This window comes from Pogona vitticeps, chromosome 6, assembly GCF_051106095.1.
Source record: "Pogona vitticeps strain Pit_001003342236 chromosome 6, PviZW2.1, whole genome shotgun sequence".
Classification (NCBI taxonomy): Eukaryota; Metazoa; Chordata; class Lepidosauria; order Squamata; family Agamidae; genus Pogona; species Pogona vitticeps.
This window is the reverse complement of record NC_135788.1, coordinates 65,420,537-65,434,512: the sequence shown is the minus strand read 5'-3', so window position 1 is coordinate 65,434,512 and position 13,976 is coordinate 65,420,537. Positions and strand designations below refer to the sequence as shown.

Here is a 13,976-nt window from a genome sequence, read left to right as displayed (position 1 = left end):
TTTGCATATGAAAGGCAAATATTGTTTAGGAGTATGATTTTGAAAAGTAATCTAACAGTAGAAAGCACTACACCAGGACATGTACCGTAGCAATCAAGACCTTTTCCACTATCTATTATGTCTGTAGTACAGTACTGTGTTTCCCCTGCAAAGCAGGTTGAGTAATATCAGATTAGACATTAAAAAGAATTTGTATTTCCCACAGTTAACCCATTGCCCTTCTTATAACAGAATTTCTTCAGCAATATCTGCTCCTGAGGTAATTGGTTCCATTGTTGTACTGCTTTAACAGTTAAGAATGTTGTTCTGATATTCAGCCTAGATCTGGTTTCCTGTCGTTTAAGCCCATTATGATGTGTCCTGTGCTCTGAGATTATCAAGAACAGATCCTGCCCCTCCTTTGTATGACTACCTTTGAAGTATTTGAAAAGTGTTATCCTATCACCCCTCAGTCTTCTTTTCTATAGGTGGAAAATCGTGTTCTATGGCAAACAGGCATCTTTCAGCACTTGAGAAAGCACCACTTTAAAAAAACACAAATTTTAGAGGACAAAAAAGTTAACAAAACTTTCCTTAATGAGCCATTCCAATGCACTATACTTACAACTCTGCAAGTGTCTTCAGCAAAGTTGTGTTCTGTGGATCTTTTTTCAGACGATCTACTACAGCTTGCACAATTATTGCGTTGTTATAGAGATTCCCAGGCCATTCCTTAATTAATGTTGCAAACCCCTGAAAATGAAAAGATGGCTTTTAACTGTGTGTACACCAGTTAATTAATAACATTTCAACCCATCCAACCCCTCCTTCCTCGACAGTATAAAGGACCTTAATAAGGCCAGAAAGAGATATTAGAAGTAGCCTACAATTAGAGTCAAATGCATGTTAATATTGCAAGAAGGTGTCTGATACTTTTTTCCATGTTTCCAATAACACATAAACATACCGCAAACGGCAAACTAATCTGTATAATACTGAGGGTGATAAAAGGTCTTGTTTGATATTCAGCCCTTCTTGTCTGTTAAGAATCTCCTCTTCCAGTTATGGACAATCTCTAATGTCTCAAGTCTTTACAGTTGTTTTTGAGTTTAAAATGTTCCCATTCCAGTGTATGATGTGCAAGTGAACTAAAGGTAAGTAATGAGACTGTTCGCATCGTTTCCAACCCCTTCTGGTGGAAACCTGGAAAAGCAAAACCATACTGCAAGTATTTGTTTTACCTGAAAGAGAGCGAATGGGATCTGTATTTCACCACTCTGTTGTTTTAGCTTTAGTTCTACAGACTGGTCTTGCAGATTTTCTTCAGGGATGGGAAACAACCTCTACCCTTTCATTGTTTCCTGGGGTGCTGTTACTGTTGAGGGAAATCTGTAAGAAGTACTTTGCCTATATTTGCCTGCCTTTGCCTAAAAGGTTTTGCAACAGTAACAATAACATTTCAAGCAAATGTTAACAATGGGATGCAATGCACTGTATTTGGGCCAATAAATTACTAACATTTTCATTTCACCCATTGTTACATAGTAAGGCTGCAGTATCCGCGGGAAATCAGTTTCCAAGCCCCCCACCCACAGATACCACAAAACACATAAGTATTGAATTGCATAGACTCTGACACCTTCTAGTAGCCAGTACTGGTAAATACACCCTGGAGATACATGCACATTTGTATTTCTGAGGTTTTTTATTTAGTATTTTCAAATAGCAGATACATGAATCAGCAGATGTTAATCCCATAGATGGGGTGTGTGTGTCCCACTGTACCTCATTAAGTAATGTAATACTGGTTTCCTAAAGTAAATATTTCCAACTTATAACTTTAAAGAAAACAAGACTAAGCAAGAATTGGACCCCAAACAGAAAGAATAATCTCATTCTCCATAATATTCTCAGAATGATTACTGCAAAATGCCAGTGAGAGAAAAGTATTGACTGCTCTTTAAAAGGCAAAGCCTCTGAAGATGGCCATCCTCACACGAGATTCCACACAGCGATATTTGTTTTGAAAGTCCTGTCTCAAGTGCAATGTACACCTTTATCTTCACTGAAGTCCATCAAAGAGAGAAGCAATGATGAAAAGTTAATTTCTAAAGTCCCAAATATTACAGTGATGCCTTGTCCCAACCCTCAAAACCTTGGAAGCCAGTTCTGCTTAACAGGCTGTTTCTTTTCATGATTCTTTCTCTAAGGTCGATTTCAAATCTTACTAAGCCGTATCGGTGTTTTGACAAGCAGTTCAAATCAAACTGAATTGGCATCTTCCATGGGATTGCACCATTTCAAGTTTTATGAAGTGATAACATGCCCAAGTGTGCATATAATAACTCTGCAAACCAATCAGCATTCATCTTACCAAGTGGCAGGATTACTCATTACTCTGCTTTCCTGTATTTCAGATGCTGAGGAGTGAATTTCTCAGCCTCACTGAGCCTGTGTAACACAAAAGTTTTGCTCACTAAGTAGCTACCTTTTGGCAAGGAGTTGCCTGTATTCACTGAGAATAACTTACAAAGCAGGGGCAATATACGGAAAGTTGTTCATTGACTAAAGGCAAGTCCATTTTTGTCTACAAATTTGAAGGTGCTTCAGTACAAAAGTTACTGAGTCATTTGAGACCTTCCAGATCTAAATTCTGGAAAGGAAGTAAGAATGGAGTTAGTCTTACTGTTAAAAATAACAACATCGAACTAAATTGTCATTCTTTAAAATATTTGAACATAGGAAGCAAGGAATGGCCTGCCTATTTCAATTCTTCGAGAATAAGTACAAGCTGATAAAATCACAAGACTACGGAAAAGCAGGCTATTGATTATTCATGCATTTACTTCCTCATTTTTCAGTGCTTTTTGTATTTAGCAGTCATTGCTGAAGTAACCTACAAGTGGTTCATCTATTATAATACTATTGCAGTATAAATAAAACACTTTGATGTATTCATTAGGTAAAACCGATAGGCCTAAGTCCAGTTATTATTCCCAATGACAGCAGACCCATTGAATTAACGAGAGTCACATAAGTATTGACTTACCAAAATCCCATTAGTTTAGTTGGTTTACTCTAGCTGGGAACAACTGGATTTAGCTTGTGCTGCTGCGTTAATACAAAATCCTTATCAAAGTTGGTGGTCACCCTCAACTGTGTACCGATCATGTGTCTTCATAATGAATCTTGTACCTCATCCTACTCTCTGCTTTAGCAGCAGACTGACTAGCTTAGAATTATCCAAATATTCCACACACCAGTGTCATGTAGACAAATAACACGGTACCTGATAGTCACTCTCCAGAAATTCATGCAGAACCATTTCATAGATGAAAGGCTTTAGGATGGAATCCTGTCTTGGTAAATAGAGGCTGATTGCCTAAAGTAGGAAGCAGAATAACATAATCTCAGTATTTCTCGGGTTTAAGATCCTGCAGAGAGACCTTTCATCACTACTGGTAGAAATGTGAGAGAGACTCTGAGGTTTATGAGCAACCTGAGAAAAGACAACAGACTACCTCCATCTCTGCTGTCCTTCTGCCAACAGGTAAAAACATTTCATTCAGGCAAGCTTTTGACTTTTAACCTGATCTGTCTGCTGTACATCTGCGTTAGAGCATACTGCTTATTTCCTCATGACAGAAATGTTCTTTAAAAATTAGTTTTATCCATACTGAGCACTATTTTTCATGCATAAATGCATAATGGTGGGTTACACATTCATCAAAAATTGGCCAGAATCTTTCTGCCATTGTGAAGTGTTCACTGCTCTGCGGATAGACCACACGGTGACTGCTCGAGTGACCTCTGGCTTGAAGTTATGCACGTTGGAGATTGCCCTGTTAAAAGCAAAGGGGCTATGCATGTGCAGGGAGACAATCTAAACCTCCTTGTGCAACTGAGAGAAAAGACAACCATGCACACAACTGGCCATTGCACACGTTGGGTGAGGTGGGAAAGGGGGTTTGGCCGATGAATCATACATTTTGTCTAAAACTGAGTTCAATGACACAGTATGCCTTCTTAAAGCATATAATTAACTACACACAACTTTATTTGCAATGCATTATACAGTAAGTTGTACAAGCCAAAACAATCAAGGCCAAAAGGGAAGAAATGAATCTGAAGCACAGATAAGTCCTAAGAACTATAATGTTAAATAAAATAGAATTGAGCATCTTTTACGTCTTTAGACTAGATACACATGAATATTAATCTCAGCTGTCTACAGTCACTGACAATTTAAATTATATCCTAGAATCACAGTTGCTCAGGACAGATTAGAAAGACTGCAACAGGAGCTCATACTAAAAGAACAGCTTGCAAGCAAGTAGCTTATTACACCACACCTTTGCCTTTCTATGATCTATGTTTAGAAAAGGTGAAAACAACCAACTGTTTAGAATGGCAGTAATTTAGCAGAGAGGCTTTTTGGAAAACCTACAACTATTTTCTAAATTTTACAGTCTGCTGGATGACATAAGTGGAGACATCTGCTCAAGACATGCACATCTAGGCAGAAAATAAAACCAGAAGGAGGGAGGGAGGTGCTGGTGAAAATAGCACATCACAATTTTATCTGTACACATTGTGAGGTCTCTTATTAGAGTAGAACTAAGCCAAGTGGTCATCTTCTAATCTAGCAAAGCGTAACTCACCCCCTTCCCCCAAAAAACTATAAATGTGCTATTGCTTCTCCTTCACTCTTTAATTATATAAGAAGGCAGATGTCAGGAGACAAACTGCCATGCTGCAACATCTACAGATTCCTGAGCAGAAATTTAACAGCTCGAAAAGCACCAAGGGACCACCTGCTGCGAGATCTTAATAATATACCCCTTTTGGCTCATTGGTTTTGAATAGGAAGACAAACCTGAAAAGAAAATGTGTCAATGTTATCAAAAGGTTATGTACATAAACGTTTCCTACTTTTTAGCAAGCAACAGTCTTTTAGCTGTATGCCACAGGCAATTTATTAACCTAAATGTTTGCTAACATATGTCCCATTGGAACACTTGGTTTGCCAGGCCATGAATCTACAAGAACTGGCAGAATTCCTTTCTCTCTTCCCAGTCTTTCATAGCACACCAAGGGAAAGTAATCTGTTATACTGGAACCGAATTAGTTCTTGGAACTACTCTTATCAAATCAAAAGATGTGCAACTGGCAGTGAGTCACAGGGTCATGGAGATCCTCAGTCCTCTCTCTCTCTCTCTCTCTCTCTTTTTTAAAAAGGCCTTCATGAACAAACACAAATACGAGAAAGGAAAAACAGCTGGGCATACTTCAGCTCTTAGCCACACATAATTATCTGAATGGGAGCTGAAGAACTGGATTCAATAAATATTCAATTTCTAGAACACATTTGCAACAGATTATGCCTATTTATAAAAATCTGGCCATGATCATTAATCTGTTAAATTTTGGAATCAAATTATATAGGATGCTCATTCCTAGCTAGGGACTGTGTAATGCATGATGGAGAAATATGCATCCAGATGACTTCTCCTCACAATAAGCCTTGCCATATGCACCAGGTAAAAGGCAACACATGCACTCTGGGACTCATTTGTGTGGACCCACTCTTTCATAAAAAGGATGGAGACAGCTTGGAGTAAGCCAGTTTTTAGAGCAAGGTTTTCAATCCACTGAACTCATTACCTTAAGGGCATGGTGAAGAGGTATATTTATCCCAACTACACCACCAACTCTATACAGTTCCTGAAATATTATGTTTAACTAGTTTCTTAAAAGAAGCTTTATTTACTTAAAAAACCCCAACCCAACGGAACATACCTTAAGTTGTCCAATTTCTTTAAACCTATGTACTTCAAATTCCCACAAATCTGTGTTCTTGCCAAGTATTTTCTGGCACTTTCTGAGAAGGAAAAGAGAGCACCCCAAAAAAGGAGTTCATAAATCACACATTCACGGCTAATGCATGTACCCAGAGACCTGTAACTCAGAAGCTATTTGAAATCATTTATTGCACTGGCCATTATTTAGTCTGTGGGTTACATTCAGAACATACGGTCAACAACCACAATGCAGAACCTAATGTGTGCTAGAATCCTTTGGCTTACTAAGCCACAGAAACCTCCCAGAATGAATGATGGCTCATTCACCAAGAGTAGATAGACAGAAAGGAAAAAAAAGAGAAAGAAGTGCCTTTCATACATGGATGCAGATGTAGAAGAGATAGCTGTGTTAGTCTTTGCAAGCATTATAGATAAAAACAAAAGTAAATAATAATAATAAAAAATAAAAGAACAGTAAAAAGACAAAAACATGGTGGCACCTTAAAGACTAACTTTATATTTCTTAATATGAGCTTTCACTGACAAGTCCACTTCATCAGACATAAGAGGAAGAGCTACAAAATGGCAAAAATTTATACATGGTATCAAAACACAAAGATTATGGTTAGTTGGCAAAGAAGTCAGTGGGAGTTTAACATTCTGATGATAGAATCTTTGATATGCAGGTATTTCATTGAAGCTCGTGCTGCAAAGAGTGTGAGAAACATACATGGAATGATCGTAATGAGTCATCTAGTCCTTAGCCCTATTTGGCCATTATCAAATGCAGCACTATCAACAAGGTTAAAGAGAAGCAGCTAGCTCTGCTTCCCCTCCCCCTCCCTGCTTTCTCCATGCAAACAATTGTGACTATTGAACCGCAGATGTTCCTGCCTGAGTGCAAGCTTGATGCACAAGAAAGAACCCATTTTCCCATTCATACTTGTACAGGAACTAAGAGAGTAGAGCAAACTGTTCCCCTCTGTCGACAAAATTAGGTTAGAGAACAATTGCATGGGGCTACTGTCAACCACATAAATACCATACTTATATCTTCCTTGTAAGAGGAAATAAGCTGCACATTCAAATAATTAAAAAAGCAGAAGTAGCCACGCACTGGAGTAAAACCTTTACAAGGGCAACTAACAAGGCACACCAAAACCTACATAAGCTTCTGAGATCACTGATCTCTTGTTCACAGGCAAGATCTTACAAAAGTGGGACTTTACACCAGAAATTAGATCTTTATTCATGAAAGGCATGCCCTTTCCTACACAATAGGTAAAGCTGAGTGATTTGGCTACTACTGACTTCCTTCACCTATCAGAGCATCTAAAATTATCACTAGCCTTGATAATATTACTACTTCCTGGTAGTTCTGTGTTTCCACTGTCTAAGGAACCTGTGAACAAAAACAATTGAAACAGCTCTGAGTCCACCGTAGGGACTTGTACTTTCTAAGATGGAGGACCAATATTTTCTAACTTTCCAGCTTCCAGCAGTACTATGGGCTGCTCTAGGTAAAATCTAATAGCATAACTTCACTTGATGGAACCCATTTCATTGTCTTCATAGCCTTCTTCCTCTATGGTATCACAATACAATATGCAGACTACAAGGGCTTATGATCTAAACTTCCTCCCTCTTTCCCCTTTTCATGCTTATTTTTGTAACATTTTGCTGCATGAAGGGATCAGTGATCTCAAATGCTTGCACACTTGTGCACATGTGCGTTTTTCTTTGGCCTAACAAAGATACGGATTTGAGACATTTGAATAATTTAGGATTCACAATACAGTGGGGTCTTGACTTAAGAACGGCTTGAGTTAAGAACATTTTGACTTAAGAACCACTCTCATAGGAAAATATTGACTTGACTTACATACTTAGATTTGAGTTAAGAACTGAAAAAAAAAAACCACGTGGGAGGCAGGGAAAGTGCAAAATTTGAACTTTCAGTTCACTGTTGGCCAGTAAAAAGGGTGCCTGTCTGCTTCCTCACTCCTCCCAGCGTTTAGAGAGTGGATTGGGAGACAGTCTTCAGACTGCCTGGTACTGTACTGCCTGGACTGTATTTTCCCTGCCTTCCCTGAACCTTTCTTGACCTAAGAAAAAAAGCAACAAAATATCCCCCTCTAGTGGTCGAAGGCAGAATAGCAGCTTCCCATTAGTTTCTATGGACAGAAAAGAGCAGATACGGATCAAATGGTTTTCAATGCATTCCTATGGGAAATGCAGATTTGACCTGAGAACTTTTTGACTTGAGAACCGCCTTCCAATACGGATTAAGTTCTCAAGTCAAGACCCCACTGTATGACTAGAGAGACTGCACAAACGAGCAACATACATCACAGACATATGTTCCTTCAACCCAACAATGTTTAAAAAATAAATTACAGATACTACCGAGCAGCCAGATCATATTCTCCAATTTCCATTAGATGATTTATGTAGGCTAAACCTATGTCCTGGAATAGGAAAAAAATCCTACAATTAGTTAAAAGTTACTCAAAATTGCATGCATGATATTTTTGTAGTTTAAGTGCCTTATTTGGTACAAATTGCAGGGTGTCTATTTCCCCAGTATATTCCAAGTTATTTCCTTGGTAACTTTGTTTGGGAACTATCTAATATACCATATTTGCCGGTGTATAAGGCGACTGGGCGTATAAGACGACCCCCCAACATTTCCACTCAAAATGTAGAGTTTGTTATATACTTGCTGTATAAGACTACCCCCTCTTCCACATGGGTGATTCTGCTTTGGCTGCATCATGGGGAGAGTTCATTTTGCCGCTTTTGGTTCCTTTCGCTGGGAGAGAGCGAGGGTTTGCTGGAAGAAGGACAGCATTGGCACTGAACAGCTGACTGTCGGGAACCAGCAAAGAGGCAGCAGCCATTTTGGAGAGGCGGCAGCCATTTTGAGAGGCAGCAGTCATGTGGTCATTTCAAAATGGCTACTGCCTCTCTGCTGGTTCCTGACAGTCAGCTGTTCGGCGCTAGAGTCATGTTGTTCCCAGGCTACCAAGGAGGAGTGGGCTAGGTCTACTCAGTCTTACTACCAGGTAAGTGACTTTGCTGGGAGAGAGGGAGGGTTTGCTGGAAGTGCACCCGGCGTATAAGACGACCCCCCACTTGGCGGCATGTTTTTCAGGACCAAAAAGTCATCTTGTACGCCAGCAAATACGGTATCCTAAAATAGTTTTTAAAAAATCAAATGAAATAAAAATACTTAAAGATTAGCTCAGATGATAGACTTCCCAATCTTGTAATTTCATATGATGGGGGAATGACGGAAAAACTCTGTGTTTTATCAAAACCCTTGTGTAGAAGAAATCTTAAAAATAATTTGTTAAAATCACTGTATCAGAGGACACCTTTCCCAATACTGTACTTATACATGATGGGGAAATGTGATCATATCTCCCACACTACTCCTTGGGCATAAATGCTTTGTCTCCATTGCTTCTGAGATATCTATACGGGGATATAACGTTTGCAGATCGCATGCATATGTAAAATATGTATGCCCAAATCTTGGAACAGGAACAAATTTTGGTGCATTCTCAGTGTTTTGCATCTCCTGGAGCCTGTTGCAAGACAAAGCACACCCTCCCTACAAAACCTACACATCTGCCAGACATGCAGTGTGTTTCAGTGAAATAAAAAACAGAGAACAGAGTGTGCAGTCACTTTAAATATGTGAATAGCTAAATGTTTTCATTTGAAAAATTGCACATTTCTACGTTGCAAGAAATAAAGTAGAAAAATTGCACAAATTCCCTTACAACAGAAATGAAAACAGAAAAAGGACATGTTGAGTAGTGCAGATGGGTGCAAATCAGTGGTTGCCCCCAGGATATGTAATGCCCTCCCAGTAGGTCTAGGCTGGTCCCCTCTTTCGTTTCTTTTCTGCAGAAACTGAACATATTTTTGTTCCAACAGGCTTTTACTGTTTAATATCTAATTTTAACATAGCCAATTGCCCTATGCTTCCTGCCAACATATTCTTCTTAATGTGTTTTGAAATGCATTTTTTCACGTAACTAATTTAGTAACAATGGCAGATTCTCAACAAGGGGATATCCATCACATCTTTTAGGCTTATACATAGATGTATGAATGTACATCACATTCAGATACTGCACTCAGTGTGCATCTTAACTGATGGTTTTTGATTGAAAAAAAAATCATATGTAATAATGGCAAGCCATAATATCACTCCCCCATCATGCCTTGAGATGAGATTGGAGAGTGTTTCAACCAAACCATATGGCAAACACTGCCTTTTTAATGAAGCACGGCAAAGCAATGACACTCTTTCATAAACTTTCTATGGGAAAATCAGCATTTGGAGAGATAATCTACAGCTGAAAGGGTACAAGTTCCTTTAGGACATCTATCTTCTCCCTCTCAGCTCTTCAGTACAGTACTCACACTTGGTACAGAGATTCAAGATGAAAATGAAAAACCCCGAAAATAAGACCTAACCTGAAAATAAGCCCTAGTATGATTTTTCAGGATGCTCGTAATATAAACCCTACCTTCAAAATAAGCCCCAATTAAGTGAAACCCCGCCCCCCCCACCATGGTGCAGCAACCAGAAGAAGATGATATGACTATCTGAATAAATACAGATGGCTGTACGCACACACACAAAAAAAACATCCCTGGAAAATAAGCCCTAATGCGTTTTTGGAGCAAAAATTAATATAAGACTTATTTAATATAAGTCTTATTTTCAGAGAAACACGGTATGACCTTTTTTTTCAGGTCATCTGAACATTTTACTGAATGTAAAAAGTGTACAATTAATCTTCAGATGTAACAGTGAACAATGGACTATTATTATAAGAATGAACCTTTGTCAGCTTTGTGCTCACATACTCTTTCATCCTTCACCTGTAATGTGGCTAGCAGGAGGGTTTTGGGAGCTGCAGAATAGCAACTAGGATGCATAGATTGAAATCCAATTGCTGAGAGTAGTAAATTGCACTAGATTAGCCCCATTTGACTCAAAGGAATTTATAGAGGAGTTGACTCTCCCAATCCCACCAACTCATTATTACATTAAACCACAGTATTTCTGCTACAGAGAAGAGTAGTTATATAGTTCTCCATGATCACTTTGTAAAAACAGAAAAACTGCATGGTTCAGATGTGCCTGGAAGCAAAAATGTCCTCCGGAATCCCTGCATCATAACTTCATTTATAGATCACACTGCACATGCTTAGATACATATCTTCTCTTTCATTTTACAAAATTTGGGGTGAAACTCTATGCTCCATAGCTAAATGCATACAACCCTTCCCCTAAGTTAAAGCTGAGGCCTTTAATTTTGATGTGATGAATTAAACTCACTACAGTAGTAAGATTGTGATTGGCTACCAGGCCACAAATGATCCAATGATAAACTGGTGGTTGCTATCAAAAACAATAACCATTTTGCTTTCATGCTCCCCACCCCATTTTGACCCTGCAGTCTGATGCCACAACATTAAACATTTCCCTAACCATGATCCCACACTGCTGGCAAAGAGAAGCGAAAAATGGAACGTTTTGACACTAGGGCATAAGTGAAGTGGTACTAAATATTATTGATGGAGGTGGGTGAACTAGACACTTGGTAGACATGTATTTAATCAAAAGTCTGGCATGGCTCATGGACAACATTCATTTTTCTCTTGAAGTCTGTAAATTTCAAAAATTTTGTTTATAAACTTACCTGAATCTTATGTTTCTTAATAGTCTTCTGACTGATCTCAGCTGCCATCAAAGCCTCCTGTATAACACAATAAAAATGACATCCAGTCCTACTATTCAAAGCTTTTATACAAAGAGCTGTAGAGTTGCCTTTCTTCCTTGTACCTTTTGTTTGAAAGCACTAGAACATTTAATGTCATGGTCGAGCAAGCAGCTTTGAATTTGCACTCAAACAAAAGCAATTTTTAAACAAAAAGAAAGGTCTGGCTTCCATCTGGGTTCACTCCACATTAGGATATCAGGATCAAATTTCAGAAGGATGGTACCATAAGAAATGCAATCACAGAAGTTCATTTTCTAACCAAAAAAGTGCTACAAAGAGACCTGCCTTAAAAAAACAACAGCAGCAACAATAACACAGCTACAACCTTGATTTGTTTCCTTCATGCTCAACTAAGAGAGGAAGAATAAATTCCTGACTAGTAGAAGAATGATTGTTCATTAACTTTAATTTGGGGCATGCCTACTAAACTACTGTATGTTTGTGGAAATAGAGCTAGCTTGCTGCTACCTAAAATGAAAAGTGAAAGCTTAATATGGGTTAAAACACAAGATATTCTTATGATTAAACCTTAAACTTTAAAGGGATTTTGTTGACGTATGCCTGAGAGTTCTTAGAACTACCTAAATATGTAGGATCTGTTCTAAGAACAGTTTCTACACGCAAAGTTGAATTATAATGAAGCAGTTAAGAAATAGATAATAAGACATTCTGTGAAGCTTTATCATTTATGCTGAAGCGCTTATGAGCAATTGCATTAAAACTTAAAAATAGTAAGGTTTTAAGAGTTACTTCATATTTCTTCTTTTCTAAGAGCCATTCAATGTGATCATCTTGGTCCCGTTCTTTGGCTACAACAATGTCTCTTGGACTGATGATATAAAAGAGTGATTCACCTTCAGAATACTCTGTAAAAGAGAGAACAAATTTGTACATTCAACATTAACTAAAAAAATCAGGCTAAATCACCAAAAATTGTTGCTAGATCGTTTTTGCCAGGATCAGGACCACCACTGGCAATCTTGCAATTATTTTTGGTGATTGAAGTCTCACCTTCCCACTCATATCAATGCTCCCAAAGGGCCGAAAGGAGTCCTAGGGAGTCTCAGAACCTAAAACAGAGGGATAGGAGGCATTTAATTGATTTAAATTAAAGTTGATTTATTGGCAGAAGCTGATGACAAAAGTTACACAAACAGGATGTTGGCAAATGGATCTAGTCTAGCTGGGCCTTACATTTAGTACTCTCTGTTCTAAGGGGTGTAGTAATGATATGCCAGCTATCCTGCTAATAGCAACCTCTCTATATGCCTCAGTGCTTGTACAAATTAAGGCTGTATCCCAATCCATTCACTATGCACATTATCACAAACAAATTAATGCCAAAACACACCACACAAAAAGCCTGTGATTAACAATGGTCCTGTGCATTTTTGCTCCGCCTTGCAAAACAGATTAAGAAACTGGAATCAACTAAAGTACTGTAGTCCAATATCCACGGGATCTCTTCTGAAGAATTGTCAGATTATGGTGAATCAGCCAAAATATTAATTCCAAAGCTTTCTAGTAGAAATCATCTTATAATATCTTGACATTGAAGACAATATCTTAATTGCACTCTCCCTTTCATGTGCTTCATAGCACTGTGTCATGACTGTCATGGAATCTAGGCACAAAGAGCAAAGTAGGAAGCAAAACAGTATCAGTTAAAAATGGCCAAATGACTGAACTTTTCTTACCTAAGCAATAATCTCGGCACTCATTCTCTTGAAAGCGTCTCACTGTGAGTGCATCAGAAGAGATTTCCTCACAAGATTCGGGAAATGGCTGAATTATATCAAGCCTAGGCCTGGCACAGTATTCTGTTTCCTAGGGAAAGGAAGACATATAAAGCTTCAGAGAAAATATTTCAGGATATTCTGATTTTTGTAATGTACTGTATGGCAGAAGAATATTTGAACTGTATGCTTTGAGTTTTTGTCTGCACAAACAGACCAAAAAACAATTGTCTTACCCTATGTCAACCAAATAGTAAATTTTACCAAGTGCTATCTTTAATGTAACTAAGAGCATTTCTTCAGGGTATTAGGCAGATGTCTTGTGATGCTACCCAAAAGACCCTTTCCTTCTGCTCAGCCACAGAGAAAATATCTGAGGTTAATGTGAATGAGTCTTTTTGTTCTTGTTTAGTTGTTAAGTCATGTCCAACTCTGCATGGCCCCATGGACCGGGCACGCCAGGCCCTCCTGTCTTCCACTGCCTCCCGGAGTTGGGTCAAATTCGATGACACTGTCCAACCATCTCATCCTCTGTCGTCCCCTTCTCCTCTTGCCTTCACACTTTCCGAACATTAGGGGCTTTTCCAGGGAGTCTTCTCTTCTCATGAAATGGCCAAAGTATTGGAGCCTCAGCTTCAGGATCTATCCTTCCA

General features: G+C 38.6%; 1 protein-coding gene across 2 annotated transcripts in view; it reads right to left on the bottom strand.

The window, feature by feature from the left end:
- Positions 1-13,976, bottom strand: part of VPS41 (VPS41 subunit of HOPS complex) — a 158,584-nt gene that overhangs the window by 33,304 nt on the left and 111,304 nt on the right. For both annotated transcript variants that reach the window (XM_020788161.3, XM_020788162.3), the window contains 7 exons: positions 13,285-13,414; positions 12,338-12,453; positions 11,507-11,563; positions 8,187-8,248; positions 5,779-5,860; positions 3,269-3,361; positions 605-732 (listed from right to left, as the gene is read on the bottom strand). In XM_020788161.3, the coding sequence (XP_020643820.2) occupies positions 605-732; positions 3,269-3,361; positions 5,779-5,860; positions 8,187-8,248; positions 11,507-11,563; positions 12,338-12,453; positions 13,285-13,414 (668 nt within the window). The remainder of the gene's footprint in view (positions 1-604; positions 733-3,268; positions 3,362-5,778; positions 5,861-8,186; positions 8,249-11,506; positions 11,564-12,337; positions 12,454-13,284; positions 13,415-13,976) is intronic.